The 19,936-nt window shown below is 42.9% G+C and overlaps 1 protein-coding gene across 1 annotated transcript in view; it reads left to right on the top strand.

Moving 5' to 3' along the window:
* Positions 1 to 19,936, top strand: part of LOC134038949 (NACHT, LRR and PYD domains-containing protein 12-like) — a 495,359-nt gene that overhangs the window by 217,659 nt on the left and 257,764 nt on the right. Inside the window, exon 16 of the mRNA XM_062484636.1 lies at positions 6,942 to 7,112. Within this exon, the coding sequence (XP_062340620.1) occupies positions 6,942 to 7,112 (171 nt within the window). The remainder of the gene's footprint in view (positions 1 to 6,941; positions 7,113 to 19,936) is intronic.

The following is a 19,936-nucleotide window of genomic DNA, read 5'->3' as shown; positions in this document are numbered from 1 at the left end:
CCTCAGCAACTTACCTCAACCAAACTTTCCATCTCCTTTATTACTTTTAATTCTGGCTTATCAGCAGAACCCATTACTATTGGTGACTTCAGTCCCTTAAGAGTAAGATCAGAGATCAGTTAACTCCACCAGCTGTTCTACATTTACATTTATGCATTTAGCAGATGCTTTTATCCAAAGCGACTTCCAAGAAAGAGTTTTACAAAAGTGCATAGGTCACTGTTCTCCCACTCATTGTTGTGCAACAACAGCCTATTCTACTCTGGACACATTCTCTTCTCATCTTAAGTTTGCCAAACCACTCTCAATTTCATATTTCCTCCTGCTCTGGCTAAATCCAGTTCATTAACTGCGCAGTTTTCTTAACTACACAGTTAACAGGCAGCCCCCAAAATATGACCTCAAGTACCCCTCCTTGCTTTACCTTGCTCTCCCATAATCAATATCCCACCACAGAGAACAGGAGAGGGCTGAGCACAGCCCTGGGGGGTGCCTGTGTTGGTGATCAGTGTGGATGAGGTAGTCCCAGGTAGGGATGCACCGAATCCAGGATTCGGTTTCGGCGGAACCTTAGAATTGTTTTCCACCGAACCGAACCCTACGCTTGCACTACACGTGCTACACTGGTCGACGTAATGACGCTGCCGTTGATTACAGGAAAGTGTTTACGTAGGTGGACTGTTCCATGCAGTAGGCTGAGAGAACGTGAAAATGGAACTCGCGAGCAGAAAAAGTGTTGTTTGGCAGTACTTTCAGTCACAAGAAGGCGATTCAAGTCGAGCTATATGTTCAATTTGCAATGCCTATTTGTCTTGTGGTGGCAAGGACCCTAAACAATACACAACATCTCCGCTGTTAAAACATTTGCATATGAAACATCCGAAAGAATTTCAAGAAATCTAAAAGGCAAATATTTTGGATATTGATTGGATCTTGAGATAGGCATATGGTATTTGTCAAAATAGTTTTTCCCACTTGTCTTCCTGGCATAATGTTGCCTATTCTTTTTTTTTACAGTTAAAATAAAATAAAATGAAAAAATACACTGCTGTGGACGTTGTTTAGCCTACGTCATGTGTTTACTGCGTTAATGGACTGAGGATGGGGGTAGTATTCGGTATTCGGTTGAACCCAAAAAATCTGGATTCGGTGCATCCCTAGTCCCAGGTCCAGAAGCTTGGAGACCAGTCTGGAGGGGATGATGGTGTTGAATGCTGAGCTGTAGACAACGAACAGCATCCGCACATATGTATTCCCTTTGTCCAGGTGAGAGCGGTGTGCATAGTCAGGGCGATGGCATTGTCTGTAGACCTGTTGGACCGGTATACAAACTGCATAAGGTCCAGGGTGGGAGGCACGCTCTAAGCACTTCATGATGACAGAGGTCAGTGCTATCGGGCGATAGTCATTCATGCAGGTGACCTTGGTGTTCTTGGGCACAGGGACGATGGTGGTCCTCTTGAAGCAGGTGGGGAGTACAGACAGGCTGAGGGAGAGGTGGAAGATGTCACTGAAGACCCCTGCTAGCTGGTCAGCGCAGCACCTGATATGTTGTCTGGGCCAGGTGCCTTGCGAGGGTTGAGCTTTTTGGAGCAATGCCTCAGCTACAGTTATTGTAGGCACACCACTGGCTAGGCCCTCAGGTAACTCCACTGCAGGGGGGTCACTGTCCCTCTCAAAGTGAGCGTAGAAGGTACTCAGCTCGTCTGGCAGTAGGACAGAGAACTGGGTCTCACTGTAGCCTCTCCCTTTGTAGTCTGTGATGGCTCTAAGTCCACTCCACATGCGCCTGGGGTCAGAGCCATGGTAGCTGGACTCCACCTTGGTCCTGTAAGCCCTTTTCACTGCTTTGATTGCCTTCAGAAGGTCGTATCTGGCCTTCTTGTACTGATCAGGGTCCCCAGAGTTAAAGGCGACAGACCGGGCCTCTCAGGTTGGCCTGGACCACGGCATCAACCCAGGGCTTCTGATTTTTATTTTATTTATTTGTTTATTTGTCAGGGAAAATGCAGCGCACATTATTACATACATCAATAACAATATGTTGTAATATGTTGTATAATCTCATACAGTTCATCCAAAGCAGCAGCCTTATCTGCCTGGGGGGGTGTAGACTGCACTCATGACCACCGCAGTGAACTCCCGAGGTAGATAGAAGGGTCTGATTTTACAGTTAATAGCTCAAGGACAGGAGAGCAGTGAGATGCTAGTACCGCTACATCCGTGGCCCATAGAAAGTTAACCTGAACGTTAGCGAGTAGGATGGTTGGAAAAGCAGGTTAGAAGCTCCGTTTCCGAGTTCGGACGAGGACTCCAGCACGTCGGCCTTGTTTCTTCTTCCTCCGTCTCGCAGGTAAACAGAGCGGCAGAACAACAAAGAGCCTGCTGCATTCCGAGCTCCAACTCCAGAAAGTGGAATTAAAGTTTGTAAAATAATCCTTGCTAAGTGAAAACTTAATATCCAGAAGTGTTTGCTGGTCGTACTGAATGCAAAATACAAAATCGACAAAACAACTTACAAACACTAACAAGACAAACAAAATGTTAGGTAATAATAGCGTAGCTCTCGTCAGTGTGGCCATACTGCAGGTGCACCGGAACACATTCCTATATAGTTTATATACAGTTTTATATAGTACCTAACATCTGGTCATTTCTATACAACAATCAGGACACGTCCGTCGAACACAATTCAGTGACAGCTGAAACAACAGCCTCAGAACCTGATGTCCCAGAGCTCCTTCCCCCAGGTGATGAGGATTCTCCTGCAACAAGTCAGGGTGTCATAAAACATAAAAATGACCCAAAAATCACCCAGACTTCATGTCTCCAGATGACCCCCCTGGTCAAACTAATCTCCATTGTATCAACAATCTTAGAAAGCAGGCCATATAATATGATACACCCATCCTCCAGGACATACTTCTAAATCCTTCATCCCCTTTCTTGACCTAACTGGTTAACTGGTCTCAGAACATTCCAACCCAGTTTTACTTTCCCATTGTGGACGTGTGTGTCTTTGTGGTTGTTGTGATGTTAACCCTTTCACACGTAGGTTCTAAATTCCTTGACTGGTCCCCCAGAGTGAGTTTTTTATGCGCGTGAGTTTGGATCAATCTCAACGTTCCAGAAATTGATTATGACGCATTAAAATCGAATTGCTATACAATTTAAGTATTTATCGGTTCGCATTTTCCATTGACCTAGTTTGCACCCCGTATTAGTGACAAATACTCCATTCATTGGTTGTTTTGTTTATCCACCTTCTCGTTACGTATTTCTTCCGCTTCAGGGGACTGGCGGAAACCTTCAAAGTAGATATTTTGGCTATTATTCTGGTGACTGAAGTATTTGTATAACTCAAATTATACCACCCATATAGTTTGCACGATACTGAGATGAAAGCATGAACTGTTGTATTTCACGAGGTGATGTTTTTGCCAAACTAGCTAGCTCGTAGTGTAGTAAAGAGTCAATCAACAAGTTAGCTGTTGCTAATTTACTAGGCTATGTTACGTTGTTTGTGTGGTCGGATTATAACGAATACAAAATAATTTGGATACATCCAGTCAGTCTAATTTGATTTCTATTCATCGTTTTGTTTTCTCTAGCTGGCTTCCATCTCGTAAACCTTCTGAGTTGGCAACGCAGCCAGTGTTCACAAAATAAGTTACTGGATGTAAGCCAGCTAAACGAAAACAAAACGATACATTACAATCCTAGTAATACGCTAGACTGACTAGATGCACTTGCATTACTTTGTTATAATCCTACTACACAAACTACGTAACATAGCCAAGTAAATTAGCAGCAACTGTTGATCGTCAACCAAATTGAGCTATACTGTAGGCGAGACTGGAACATGACTCCCAGACACCTCGGCGAAAGGCGATCAAGCAAGCTCATGCTGCTTGGATACCTTCAAACCTTTTTGGTTGGCTTCAATTTATCTGGGAAACTTTTCTGGTGAGTAGATTATTTATACCCACAAAATATACACATACCTGTGGCATGATATTGAGACGAAAGCATGACCTGTGGTTGTTTTCCACTATCTGATGTTTTTGCTAGCTAGCTCTAGTAAAGGGTATTATTCAGGTAACTAGCGATTACTAACTTGCCATGTTTAGTCCAATTAAAGCAAACACAATAATTCAGACATCCATTCTATATTGATGGCTATGTTTTGTGATCTCTTGCTACCATCTACTGTCATTAATTTCCGTGTTGATAGAAAATGTATTCCTCATTTATTGTCAGGCCACAGTTCAAGCAAAAATGAGAGGCAAGTGTAATTTGTTTGGAAAATCTGGGCTAGGGCTAGTTGATGGACGACATGTAGAATAAACCAGACTTTATGCTTATTCAATCTAACAACCTATTGAAATGACAAGACGGCAATGTATGACTGTAATGTTTCATAGGGTAATGAAACGCACCACTTGTCATACCACTTGATTGCCTGCTGTTGACCGTTTTCTATATCTTGAACATCTCCCTATAATTTTACAGGTGAATGTTGGCCCGCACAGGCCCCGTTCCAAGAAACAGAACATGACAGCACTGCTGTACAAATTGTCCATGTATAGTACATGGCCTTCTCTCAGGTGTCGAGTAAGTACGGTCAGCACAAAGTGACCATTCCTTGCTGAACATCAACGAGACCGTCAAACACCTAATTCCTTGATGTACCAGCAGCATGTTTATTTTTTTGCAAAGGCTGAAAGCCCATCTCCCATCCCACACCCTCACCACATTGCATAGAGGGACTGTAGAGAGCATCCCAAGGAGCTGCATCACAGCCTGCAGAGGACAGTGAGGACAGCTGAGAAGATAGTCAGGATCTCTCTGCCCTCCCTCACAAACATCTATACCAAATGCTGCATCCCCAAACCCACACGCATTGTGGACAAACCCATGCACCCCACACGCTCCTGTACATCATCAAACTCAATATTTTTGCATATTGCTGCTACCTCAATAACTGATGTCCATGTATTATGGTATTAGTATGTTATGTTTACATTCAGTTTCCCTTGCACTAGCTTACTTGTTTACATTCACAGTATCCCCACTTATTGGTGTTTTGAGGCATTTGTCACAAATTTCATCTTGTCTTATTGGACCAATTTTATTGACCTAATTCCACACAGTTGTTGTAGTTGTCTAGGTTATGTCTAGGTCCTGGAAGAACGTTGTTTTGTTTCATTGTGTACTGTAAGTATATGATGACAATAAATACCAGTTGACTTGTCATGACAACAGATCCAGAAATCCCAAGCCCTTCATGATCCTGGATGTCCATAGTGGATCCTGTGTAAAGGATCATGTCCTAAACATAGCCAGTACATAACACAACTCAAACATGCTGTACCTTTTTGCCGATATGTTGACGGAAGCTTTGCCTACCCCTACACAGTGTCAAGGTTTTAAATAATTTTGATGTGATATTTTTTATAGCTGTGTGCTAATGATATTCATTGATATGTAACGTGACAATGACGAGATTGTACCCTTTCCTGGACATGTAATTAGCTACCTGAAATGAGTAAAAGGATACGTGTTAAAAATTAAGAAACGTGTTGGTGTGGGATTTTTAACTTATTAAAATATTTATTAAAATAACTTAGTACTGTCATTACTGTTCCGATTTTTAAATATTCACACAGGTGAATCCACAGTGAATTGATATGATATATTATCGTAGTGTAGCTTTCGGGAAGCTAACTTGGCTAATGACGATAATGTAGGCTGCCATGTTTTTTGTTTTGATCAGTACTCTGGCATTGTGGGTGTCAAATGGTCAACGAGATGACCTACTCTTCTCACGAGAAAATACTGAGGTGTACGGGGTCAAGGGGTACATCATCAAGGGTCATATTTGTTGCCGGAAGACAAAAAAATCAAAGATGGCCTCTAGTAGCTCAAAACGAGACGAAAGACAGACGAATGTTAGATGTTTTAGATGCATATTTGTGAACGTATATCTATTATTTCGATCTCTGGTTGGTTGTACAATAGTAAAATCTGTTGAAAGCGATAGCCAAGTCAAGGAAAACGGATAATATTATGGTTTACTAGGTGGCGTGAGTTATTTTTGGTTAGCTGTTAGCTAACATTAGCTAAACTAAATTGTTTGAACGTTTTCTTATGGATAATAAAGGTAAACTTTCTCAAAATATACAGTAAATTGAGATTCATGTTTATAACATACGCGTAGGCTAATGCTGAAGAGTTTATTGTTACGTAATAAGCCAAACTGGACATTCTAAAGGACGCGTTCCAACACACCGGTGTGTTGGTACGCTCCAGGGACCAGCCAGGACTCAACACACCGGTGTGTTCGTACGCGTCAAAGGGTTAATTATTTTTTACATTTTACGAATGTTAGGGTTGCATTTCTGTGCTGTGACCCATTTATTTTCCTGATGGCCTGCTCACATTTACCTGGACAGGGAGTTATGCATCTGGCAGCTTTTGTGCTGTTGTTTGAAAATGTTCAAAGTTTTCAATCAATCTTCAAAGTTCAAAAAGTGGCACTGGAACTTGGCAAAGTTTGATGCAATGGCTTTATTGGTCTTCAAGATGACAAAAATCCCAATAAATGTGAGCAGGTTCCGGAACCCAACTGATCTTTACCCCCCAGGCATCCAATTACATACTGATCACCTATTTTCATGTGCTATTTTACTATTGATAGTTACAGATGTTCTTCGATCTTACGCATAACACAATTGGTCACCTGTTGTGGGGGTTTCAGATTTCACTCGCACCTTAGCTTTGGTGCCTTTGACCTTGCTTAAATTTGGAGATGTACATTTCACCGCTGGGTGACATTAATAAATAACAACACCCATAGGAAATGATCAGACTGATATTCTTTATTTCTACCTCTAGAAAATAGTAGTGTCTGTAATCAATATCATGATTACCTTCTACAGGCTGTCAGGCTGTCACATCACAGAGGAAGGCTGTGCTTCTCTGAGCTCAACTCTGAAGTCAACCTCCTTCCTGAGACATCTGGAGCTAAGTAACAATGATCTGAAGGATGCCGGCATGAAGCTGCTCTCTGCTGGACTGGGGAATCCACTCTGCAAGCTGGAGACACTGAGGTCTGTATTCATGTTCAACATGACACAACTATAGTTTTAATCTCACACCACGCACTGAACCACACATTGGTCGTATGTTTGTGGTCTATTAAAGGTACAAGGGGCCGGCCAATGAATAGTCAGGGCAGTCAAGGGTCGTAATCCACAAGGCAGAGTCATTCAGGTACAGGGCAGCAGGCAGGTTCAGAGTCAGGCCAGGCAGGAGGTCAGGATCAGGTGACAGTGTTGTAGTCAAGACCACCTAAACCGAAACCAAGTCATGACCAAAACCAGAGTGTATCAAGACCGAGACTTTGAGGGGTCGAAACCGGGTCAAGACTAAGACCAAGACTGGGCGATAACGAGTCAAGTCCAAGACCAAGGCAGGGTGAGACCGGGTCAAGACCAGACCACTCAAAACACACAAGCAGTAGGGTTTGACTAGGTAAAAAGTTACATTTGATCTGTAACTGTGTATTTGAACAAAAAATGTGCACTCTTAAAGTAGTGCAGTGTCCTTGGCAATGCAGCTTTTTAAATATTATTGTAATATTTTTTATTTTCTTAGAGGCACATCAGTACTCGGTCTCTGCTTTCACATCTCTCTCTGAAGGAAGGAGCGCGGTACCACAGCGTTTAACTTACGTAACATTAAGTTGGGAGACAGCTGAGCTGACATGAGTTAACGTTGATATAACATAACTTTATATTCATCATTTGCTACATAGCTTTATGTGGCCTGGCTCGTTATCACAAACAAAATCTGGCAAGCAACTGAAACTAACGCCCTGAAACATACAGCATGTTACATAGCTAATATTTCCTAAATCTCTTTGTGTAATGGGGGGAAGAGATTTCTGAAGAGTTTTGGTACAGAGGCAGATTGCAAACGTTTTTTTATGTTTTCTTTCTAAATGCCGGTAAAGGTTTTATGTAGGCCTAGTCCCAGCCTCATCAGTGAGCGTCTCATAATTACACAACACGTGTTTTCTTTTGGACGTTATTGTAAACTCTTTGTGGTTCAGGTAACCAAATGTAATTATAGCTGATTTGGCCAACATCTTCAGACAGCCACTAATTCGCCTATCTTCCTCATTCACTTTTGGGGTGCAAGGAGGGGTGATGGGCAATTTCAAATTAGAAAGGAGTTAAATTATTGGTTGCATTTGAAGCGTGATGTTTTACATCCAATAATATTTATGATATTAACAAATAAATTAAACAATGCACAGGCAATTTAGTGATATCCCCCCAGTTGTGACACCGGTCTCGAGTACTACAACACTGCCAGGGGAACTAAAAGAGGTTGAAAAGACTAAAGGAGGTAGAGTAAAACATGCTGGTACAAAATCAGTGCTGGAGCCATAGAACCTGACCCCGGGAAAATCAGAGCTATCACAGACATGCCCATCCCACAGAATACAGCAGATGTTAGCCATTTCTTGGGAATGGTCACATACATTGCAAAGTTTATCCCTAAATTTTCAGACACCACCAAACCGCTCAGAGACTTGCTATCAAAGAACAATGAGTGGTCTTGGGGCCAAATGCAACAGACATCATTGGAAAATCTCAAAAAGGAGCTGGCATCACAGAGAGTGTTGGCTCAGTACAGACTACTAGCCAAAACAAAAGTGTCTGCAGACGCATCATCCTTTGGCCTGGGTGCTGTCCTTATGCAGAGACACGTGGAGTGGCGTCCAATCGCATACATTTCTCGAAGTCTCTCTGAAACAGAGCAATGTTATGCCCAGGTTGAAAAGGAGGCGTTAGCCGTCACCTGGGCATGTGAAAGGTTGAGTACATACCTCATAGGCTTATCATTCACGATAGAGACAGACCATAAACCACTACTGGCCCTGTTGAGGACAAAAGCATTGGATGATTTACCTCCCAGAGTGCAGAGATTCCGCCTCAGACTGCTGAGGTTCACATACAAGATAACTTACGTGCCAGGGAAGGCGCTCATCACAGCTGATGCACTCTCCAGGGCTCCTGTGAGACGCCCACTGACCGAAGAAGAGGCACAGCTAGAAGGGGAAGTGCAGATATTTATCAATATGACACGTGAAAACTTACCTGCATCCCAGGGTAAACTTCAACAGATAGCAGAGCACCAACAGCAGGATTCCGTCTGCAGCCAGCTGATGTCACAGTGCAAGAGAGGGTGGCCACGGCAAGAAGAGCTGCCCCAGCAACTGAAGCCCTATTGGGTCCACCACAGTGAGCTACACATGAATGGTGACCTTCTGATGAAAGGCCAGCGGATTTTTATACCAGAGACATTACAGAAGGAAATGCTGGCCAGACTACATGAGGGACATATGGGGACAACCAAATGCAGACTGAGGGCCCAACAGTCAGTTTGATGGCAGGGACTGGGTGTGCAAATCACAAGAGTGGTGGCCCAGTGTGAGGTATGTGCTAAAAATCAACCACTTCACCCAGAACCAATGATACCCTTAGAGCTGCCACAGCGGCCCTGGCAGAAAGTAGGAGCTGATATGTTTTACTGGGAAAATGACTCTTATTGTTAGTAGACTACTACTCTCGATACATTGAAGTAATAAAACCCCCAATAACCACATCAGCAGGAGTTATCAATGGCTTTAAATCAATGTTTGCTAGACATGGGGTTCCGGAAGTACTGATAACTGATAATGGCCCTCAGTTTTCTTCAGGCTCTTTCTCCTCATTTGCCAAGGACTACGACTTCAGACATGTGACCAGCAGCCCATACTTTGCACAGAGCAATGGAGAGGCAGAGAGCTGTGAAAACCGTCAAGGGCCTATTGAGGAAAAATGCTGACCCATACAGGGCCCTGTTGGCTTACAAAGTCACACCGCTGCATCAGGGACCATCGCCAGCAGAACTCCTGATGAGCAGGAGACTGCGCTCACCATTGCCAGTCTCACCTGTTCAACTCAAACCTCAATGGCCAAACAGGAAGGCCTTTGCAGACAAGGACAAACAGCTGAAACACACACAGACAGTTAACTTTAACCACAGACACAGAGCTACTGTGAGACCAGGGGCCCTGTTTTAACGATCTGAAATGCAAGTATCAAAACGCAAAGCCAAGTAACATTGTGGGTGGGACTCTGGTGCTGTTAAATGTCTTTGCGCCTGGCGCAAATCTAAAATGGGTTGGTCTGAAGTAGCTACATTACTAATGGGTGTGGTTTTGGTGTAACGTGCAATAAACCAATCTGTCGGGTTAATCAGAAGGTTGCCGGTTCGATTCCCTGCCGTGAAAAATGATGTTGTGTCCATGGGCAAGGCACTTCACCCTACTTGCCTCGGGGAGAATGTCCCTGTACTTGCTGTAAGTCGCTCTGGATAAGAGCATCTGCTAAATGACTAAATGTAAATGTAATCTCACATTCCCTTCAAGAACATGCGCGCTTGTTCCATGACGGATTGCTATTATAACGGCGGATTTGCTATTTCACAGCCGAGGAGACCGACGTTTTCGTCAGGTCCGTAAAAGATAGAGAAGTGACATTGTATGGGAAAGGCAGAGCAGTTTTCTCATTGCACTAAGTTGCCCACTCATGCTGCTCATTCAAATTCTTATTCTTGTTTTTATATATAGGCCTATTTTATTTTTTTAATTGTTATATTTTTAAATGGTTTAGTTCTTAGAATTAGTTTAACTATTGTACTTTTTTTACTTAATTTAAGACCCGTATATGTTTATTGTTTGCACCGTCCTGCCACAGTAAATTCCGTGTTTGTGTAACATAGGCTACATGGCGAATAAACCGAATTCTGATTCTGATGGGCATGGGAGAAGAAACCCACCCAAATTAGCTTTGGTTAAACAGGCATGAGAGGAAATTGCCACAGTTGTTACAAATTAAGTTCACATACATAGAGATTTCTCATGAAAATCTTTTTAATCATTGACATGAAAGACATGTAACACAGCTAGCCATACAATAAATCAAAACAATGTAACGTAGCTTCGCAGGAAGAAGACCCTGGCCTTGCCAGCAGTGCGCACGGGCCAAGCTTGCACCCTTAAAATAGCATCTGAATAACGCGCCATTGACTTTAGACAACGTTTTTCCTGGTCTGTGGCGGAATTGTTTTCTGAAACTGCAAAATAGCACCAGGGAACGTTTGCGCCGGAACACGCCTCCTTTTTTCGCTGAACCGCTCCCGGGAGCGCAAAGTCAAGATAGGGTGCAAGATAGGGCCCCAGAACTAAAAGCAGGTCAATGAGTCTGGATCACAAACACAAAAGAATCGGTAACACTTTATAATAAGTCAACGCTTTTTGGCATTTACAAAGTGTTAACTAATAGTTAGTTAATCCTTTATAAAACATTTTGAAACATTAACAATTATTAAATAGTTAATAAGCTTATTATTAAATGCTATGTTAATCATTAATAAACACTGTTAAACATTATGGATTTGATTCATAATACAATTCATAAGGTGTTTGATAACTGCATTACCATACTTTATAGACAGCTTGTTAATATAGTTGCAAACCTGTAGTTTATAATCTGTTAATGGTACATGAGCTGGTATAGAAAGCATTAGCAAATGGTGAACAAACCATTTACATTACCTTTACAAAGCATGAGTAAATAACTAACAACATATTTACTTATGTCTTTAATTAATGTATGCCAAGTCGAATACATGATGTACACTAATACTTAGCAGATGTCTTAACAACTATTTTATAAACACTTACTAATGATGCAACTTGTGATTAGTAATGCAAGTTATAAAGCATTTACTAACTGTTAGTTAAGGCTTTTGTGTTATTTATTAAGGTGTTCTTGTCCATTCTCAAACCTCACATTCACAAAGGTATCATAACAACTATTTTATAAACACTTACTAATGATGCAACTTGTGATTAGTAATGCAAGTTATAAAGCATTTACTAAGTGTTAGTTAAGGATTTTGCGTGACCTAATCTAAAGTGTGAACTATCTATGCCTTATTAAACATTTATAAGTTATTTATTAAGGTATTCTTGTCCATTCTCGAACCTCACATTCACAAAGGCTGAACATAGGTTTCTCAAAAGGAAACAGACACAACACAATGTGATACACAAAATTACTATTTTATTGAAGTAATGACAGGCATGTGTCTTACTAACTACAGTACTTAGTTAGCTCTACTAGCCGAGAGTGACAGCGGTCGATACGTTATAACCTCAGTTTGATATTTCCCGGCATGACCGAACGGTCGAGGTTAGTAAGTTGTTTATTATATGGCATTTTTAGCTCTTTTCATTTAAAACCGTCGTTTTGTTCAGCTCTACTCAAGTCTTCACACGGTGTGTTTCAGGTGTTAGCACCTACTGTACAGTACTGTACCTAGCAACCAATCTGAAATCTGAGCAACCAAACCTAGCAATCTGCCTAGCGCTTGTCGTTTATATCTCTGTGTTCACGCTTTTCTGCTCTTTTAGGAAGTTAAGAATTTCCTCGTCGCTGTTGATGTCTTCATTGTCATCTGGATAGTAAAACTCCTCGATCTCGCTCATTTTGAAGATGACATCAGCGGAGGGCAATAAGAATACGTAGCGTTATCAGACCGCAGGTCAATACGCGCATAGAATATAAAGACTTAATACGCGGCTGGCATGACTACCCATTAGCCAATCAGAACGCTCGAACTGTTGTTGCAATTGAACCAATATGCTGTTCTTATTGGATCAGAAGACGTTCTCAAAAGAGTTGTTGATATGTTGCCTTGGAGATGTAGTGACGTCACCAGTACAAGTGCAGCTGATTGCTCTGACAAGATGGCGTCTGCTCCAGATTCGCAGTGTTTGATTTGGGATCTTCCCACATATTGTTGTAGCGTTAGTATATAAGAAACCAAATGTTTACTCTTCGACAGGTCAGGAAACGCTTTGTCGCCTCAATTTGTTAAAACGATTTGTTTGTTTGTAACCCTCGACCTACGGTCTCGGTTAACAAACGTTTTAACAAATCTCTGCTTTCAAAGGCGTTTGCAGACCTGTCGAGGAGTAGCTAGCTAAACATTTGCAGTTTATTACAGCCATTTTTTGAAAATAAAATACAGCTTTGGGTAACCAACTTTTATACCAATTCTACTGTATTGCTTCTTAATGGAAATAAAATACTATTTTATTACCCAGGTAAATAAATTAACAGCTATTTCTTCTAAAAAACAAAAACACAACATCTATAGGCCTATAGTCTTTCTATAAATGCTTAATAAGGCATAAATAGTTCACACTTTAGATTAGGTCACGCAAAAGCCTTAACTAACAGTTAGTAAATGCTTTATAACTTGCATTACTAATCAGAAGTTGCATCATTAGTAAGTCTTTATAAAATAGTTGTTAAGATATCTGCAAAGCATAGTGTACATCCTGTATTCGACTTGGCATACATTAATTAAAGACATAAGTAAATATGTTGTTAGTTATTTACTCAAGCTTTATAAAGGTAATGTAAATGGTTTGTTCACCATTTGCTAATGCTTTCTATACCAGCTCATGTACCATTAACACCTTTTAAACTACTGGTTTGCAACTATATTAACAAGCTGTCTATAAAGTATGATAATGCAGTTATCAAACACCTTATGAATTGTTTTATGAATAAAATACATAATTTTTAACAGTGTTTATTAATGATCAACATAGTGTTTAATAATAAGCTTATTAACTATTTAATAATGTATTGTTAATGTTTCAAAATGTTTTATAAAGGATTAACTAACTATTAGTTAACACTTTGTAAATGACAAAAAGCGTTGACTTATTATAAAGTGTTACCAAAGAATCTGCTGAGAAAAGCAGACGCTCGTATGTAGTGGAAACAGACTCAGAAGAGGTGAGGACAAACAAAGCACAACTCAGGAGATACAAGCCCAACCACCGGCTGTGGGCGACACAGAACAGGCATCAGGGCCAGAAGAAGGGGAAGGGGCGAGGGAGAGGATGCAGAGGGCCTACCCAAGGAGAGAGGTGAAAGCCCCGGAGTGGCTTAAAGACTTTTAAACATAACACCTAGAATTAAATAAGACAGTGCCAGGTTCATGTTTAATCTGTCTGATATCTTTGGTTCAGGTTTAATATTTGCAATAGACTAGGTGACCTACAGTTAAGGCAGTTCTGCCAGTGTGAGCATTTTGATTTAAAGCTTTATCACTACTTTGGGGAAAGGGGAGATGTAGTATGACCCTCTGGATGCCCCGTACCTGGGGCTGTATAAATGTATCTGTGTGTTGTCATGGAAGCAGTTCAGTAAATATGCCAGCAGGCTAAGGACATGCAGTTGTCCGTATTAATTTGTAATGCCAATTACTACACTGTAGGCTTGACAAACAAGAAGAACTGACCCCAAACAGAAAACACAGGGATAAATGAGGGTAGGAAGGAAGATGGGAGACACCTGGAGGGGGTGGAGACAAACAGGAGATGGGTGAAACAGATCAGGGTGAGACAGGAATATATTTAAGACATACTACTTCATTACATTATGGTATGATGGCTTATGGCAGTATGTTTTGTATCTTTCCCTGTGGTCAACACCACTATCCCTGCATCAAGGGTTGTGTATCAGAAATAGCCAGAAAAGTGTGCTGCCTTGGATACTGACAGACCTATTGGATGCAGTATGTAATACATTCTTAGTATATTGTACTACTATTTAACTGGATATACAATTTCTGACATACTATAGGATGGTAGGATCCAGATTGAGATAGAGGGAACTCAAACAACCAAGACAGACCAAGATCTGACTAATCAAACCGTCTTGGTGTTTAAGAGGAAAATAATCAGACTGACAGGTTGTCTCCGTGGCAACAAACTTGGTACATGCACTTGTGTTTGAGAAAGAGAGCATGCGCGACAACTGAAAACGGCACTTTTTAATCCACGGTCTGATCATGCGCTTATTTAGATTAAAACCTAGTGTAGCCTATTAGCTTACTTATCAGTCACAGTAACTGTTAACACATATAGTTTTATTCGGTTTGTGTGAAAAAAAACAAAGAGAAAGCAGGCGATCTGCTGGGCCAATTTATAAGCGGGCAGAGCGGCCCACCGTGAATTCTCCCAATTCTCCCGATGGCCACTCTGGACCTGAATACTATTAATAAATGAGCAATATTTTTGTGGGTGCTATCGGGGTGCTTTGGTCTTTCTTTGGGGTGCTGAAGCACCTGCTAGCCCCTCCCTAGTGCAGCCCATGCAGGGAGGTGCAAACACTAAACATATACAAATCTTAAATTAAGTAAAGGTACAGATGTTTAACTATGCCTAAGAACTAAACAATCTAAGAATAAAACAATTTAAATATAAAATAAAATATATATAAGAATAAGAATGAGCAGCATGAGTGGTCAACATAGTGCAATCAGATACTGGGTTAAATAATGAATGAATGTCAATGGGAGTCCTTGGCCTTGTTGAAGAGGCCAGTAGCAGATGGAAAGAAACTGTTCTTATGACGTGAGGTTTTGGTCCTGATGGACCGCAGCCTTCTGCCGGAGGGGAGTAGCTGGAACAGGGAGTGGCCAGGGTGGGAGGGGTCGGCCACAATCTTCCTCACTCGCCTCAGGGTCCTCGAGGTGTGCAGGTCCTCGAGGGTAGGCAGATTGCAGCCGATCACCTTCTCAGCAGTGTGGATGATACGCTGCAGTCTGCTCTTGTCCTTGACAGTGGCAGCAGCGTACCAGATGGTGATGGAAGAGTTGAGGATGGACTCAATGATGGCTGTGTAGAAGTGCACCATCATTGTCTTTGACAGGTTGAATTTCTTCAGCTGCCGTAGGAAGTACATCCTCTGTTGTGCTTTCTTGATGAGGGAGCTGATGTTCAGTTCCCACTTGAGGTCCTGGGAGAGAATGGTGACCAGGAAGCGGAAGGACTCCACAGTGTTGACTGGGGAGTCGCACAGGGTGATGGGGGTGAGTGGGGCTGTATTCTTCCTGAAGTCCACAACCATCTCCACTGTCTTAAGAGCATTGAGCTCTAAGTTGTTCTGGCTGCACCAGGTCACCAGGTTGCCAGCTTCCCACCTATAATCAGACTCATCCCCGTCAGAGATGAGCCCAATGAGGGTGGTGTCGTCCGCAAACTTCAGAAGTTTGACAGACGGATGACTGGAGGTGCAACTGTTGGTGTACAGGGAGAAGAGCAGAGGGGAAAGGACGCAGCCCTGAAGAGATCCGGTGCTGATGGACCGGGAGTCAGAGACTTGTGTTCCCAGCTTAACGCACTGCTTCCTGTCAGACAGGAAGTCTGCGATCCACCTGCAGGTGGAGTCGGGCACATTCAGCTGGGAGAGCTTGTCCTGAAGCAGGGCGGGGATTATGGTGTTGAAGGCAGAGCTGAAGTCCACAAACAGGATCCTGGCGTAGGATGCTGGGGAGTCCAGGTGCTGTAGGGTGAAGTGGAGGGCCATGTTAACGGCGTCATCCACCGACCTGTTGGCTCTGTAGGCAAACTGCAGTGGGTCCAGGAAAGGGTCTGTGATGGCTTTGAGGTGTGCCAGCACAAGGCGCTCAAAAGACTTCATAACCACAGAGGTCAGGGCGACGGGTCTGTAGTCATTGAGTCCTGTTGGCCTTGGTTTTTTGGGCACAGGGATGATGGTGGAGGACTTGAGACAGGCTGGCACATGGCATGTCTCTAGGGAGGTGTTGGTAAACACCGGAGACAGCTGGTCAGCGCAGTGCTTGAGGGTGGCAGGAGAGACAGAGTCCGGCCCAGCTGCTTTGCGGGGGTTCTGCCTCTTGAAAAGTCTGTTAACTTCACTCTCCTGAATGGAGAGAGTCGTCACTGTAGAGGGGGGGAGGGGGGAGGCCTCTTGGGTGGGAGGGGGTAGATCAGGACAGTCCAATTGTCTTTCAAATCTACAGTAGAACTCGTTCAGGTCGTTGGCCAGGCGGGAGTCGTTAGTGGAGTGGGGGGCTCTGGGCTTGTAGTTGGTAATCTGCCTGAGCCCTCTACAGACAGAAGCAGTCGTTAGCAGAGAACTGGCGCTTCAGTCTTTCTGAGTACCGTCGTTTAGCCTCTATCACCGCCTTGCTAAACCTGTTTTTCGACTCCTTGAATCTGTCTCTATCCCCACTCCGAAATGCTTCCTCCTTCTCTGACCTCAACCTTCTGAGCGTTGCTGAGAACCAGGGCTTGTCGTTGTTGAAGCTCACCCTGGTGCGTGTTGGAATACATCAGTCCTCACAGAAGCTGATGTATGATGTCACAGCCTCTGTGAGTTCATCCAAACTATTGGTAGCAGTCGTGAACATATCCCAGTCAGTTCACAACTGCTAACAATAGTCTGGATGAACTCACTTAGAACATAGATTACATCTATGATAAGCTAAAAAAAACAACAAAAAAGTCCTAAATGTACAAAATAGTATACAATATATACAATACAATATACTAAACCTCTAAAACACATAATGACCTATACTAACCTAAGACAAGTGGGGTATAGTTAGAGCAATAGTGCAATATTGCTGATTGTGCAACCAGTAGCTGAAAATGTGTGCAAAGTGACTAGTGAGAAATGTATCAATGTAAAGTGGCTAATGAGAAATGTCCATATCAATGTCCATTCAGAAGCCTGATGGCCCTTGGATAGAAACTTGTCCAGTCTGCGTGTGCGAGACCGAATGCTTCGGTAGCGCCTGCCAGAAGGCAACAGGGTAAAGAGACTGAAGGATGGGTGGTAACAGTCTCTTAGAATCCTGCCAGCTTTCCTGAGGCATCGTGTGTGGTAGATGTCCCTGTCTGTGCAGCTCCCATACCTCACTGTGATGCAACCAGTCAGTATGCTCTCTATGGTGCATCTGTAGAAGTTAATGAGGATGACTGAGTCCATGCCAAACATCTTCAGTCTCCGCAAGAAGAGGAGGCGTTTCTGGGCAGCTTTGATCGCCTCTTGATCATTGCTGATGTTCACCCCTAGGAACCTGAAGCAGCTGACCTTTTCCACTCTGGATCCGTTGACGTGAAGGGGTGCATGCTCCTCCTCCTGCCGCCTCCTATAGTCCACAATCATCTCCTTGGTCTTGCTGACATTGAGAGAGAGGTTATTGCCCTGACACCATGATGTCAGGGTATCAACCTCCTCTCTGTAGGCTGACTTGTCACTGTTAGAGATGAGGCCCACAATGGTTGTGTCGTCAGCAAACTTAACAAGGAGGTTGGAACTGTGCGTTGCCACACAGTTGTGAGTGAACAAGGAGAAGATGAAGAAAAACAAGTCTTCGGTAGAAGTAAAAATGAAGAATTCTGAGACAAGATATCTTTCAACAGCTCAAGGCAGCTCGACGGTTTATTCAGCAAGTCAGCTACTCGTTCATACAAAGGCAAAAAGACAATCTCAATGCCCCAACACTCTCATTTTATAGCCTAGATGAGAATAATTCTGCCCCGCCCTGGTTAATATTACACAAGTCCCAGAACCTTCTAGAAGGTTCTATGAACGCCTTATCTGGCTGATAAAGTTGTTGATGAACTCCTCTACTACTGAAAAAGCCCATTTCTCCTGACCCCCACCCTCCGATGTTCTGGCCTCCTTATCTTACTTTCAACAACCCCTCAGCAACTTACCTCAACCAAACTTTCCATCTCCTTTATCACTCTTAATTCTGGCTTAGATCAGCAGAACCCATTACTATTGGTGACTTCAGTCCCTTAAGAGTAAGATCAAAGATCAGTTAACTCCACCAGCTGTTCACTGTTCTCCCACTCATTGTTGTGCAACAACAGCCTATTCTACTCTGGACACATTCTCTTCTCATCTTAAGTTTGCCAAACCACTCTCCATTTCATATTTCCTCCTGCTCTGGCTAAATCCAGTTCATTAACTGCACAGTTTTCTTACCCCTCCTTGCTTTACCTTGCTCTCCCATAATCAATATCCCACCACAGAGAACAGGAGAGGCCTGAGCACACAGCCCTGGGGGGTGCCTGTGTTGGTGATCAGTGTGGATGAGGTAGTCCCAGGTAGAGATGCACCGAATCCAGGATTCGGTTTCGGCGGAACCTTAGAATTGTTTTCCACCGAACCCTACGCTTGCACTACACGTGCTACACTGGTCAACGTAATGACGCCGCCGTTGATTACAGGAAAGTGTTTACGTAGGTGGACTGTTCCATGCTGTAGGCTGAGAGAACGTGAAAATGGAACTCGCGAACAAAAAGTGTTGTTTGGCAGTACTTTCAGTCAAAAGAAGGCGATTCAAGTCGAGCTATATGTTCAATTTGCAATGCCTATTTGTCTTGTGGTGGCAAGGACCCTAAACAATACACAACATCTCCGCTGTTAAAACATTTGCATATGAAACATCCAAAAGAAATTCAAGAAATCTAAAAGGCAAATATTTTGGATATTGATTGGATCTTGAGATAGGCATATGGTATTTGTCAAAATAGTCTTTCCCACTTGTCTTCTTGGCATAATGTTGCCTATTCTTTTTTTTTACAGTTAAAATAAAATAAAATGAAAAATACACTGCTGTGGACGTTGTTTAGCCTACATCATGTGTTTACTGCATTAATGGACTGAGGATGGGGGTAGGATTCGGTATTCGGTTGAACCCAAAAAATCTGGATTCGGTGCATCCCTAGTCCCAGGTCCAGAAGCTTGGAGACCAGTCTGGAGGGGATGATGGTGTTGAATGCTGAGCTGTAGACAATGAACAGCATCCGCACATATGTATTCCCTTTGTCCAGGTGAGAGCGGTGTGCATAGTCAGGGCGATGGCATTGTCTGTAGACCTGTTGGACCGGTATACAAACTGCATAAGGTCCAGGGTGGGAGGCACGCTCGAAGCACTTCATGATGACAGAGGTCAGTGCTATCGGGCG

This window comes from Osmerus eperlanus, chromosome 18 (genome assembly GCF_963692335.1).
Source record: "Osmerus eperlanus chromosome 18, fOsmEpe2.1, whole genome shotgun sequence".
Classification (NCBI taxonomy): Eukaryota; Metazoa; Chordata; class Actinopteri; order Osmeriformes; family Osmeridae; genus Osmerus; species Osmerus eperlanus.
The sequence above is the reverse complement of the archived record's forward strand: the minus strand, read 5'-3'. Positions and strand labels throughout refer to the sequence as shown.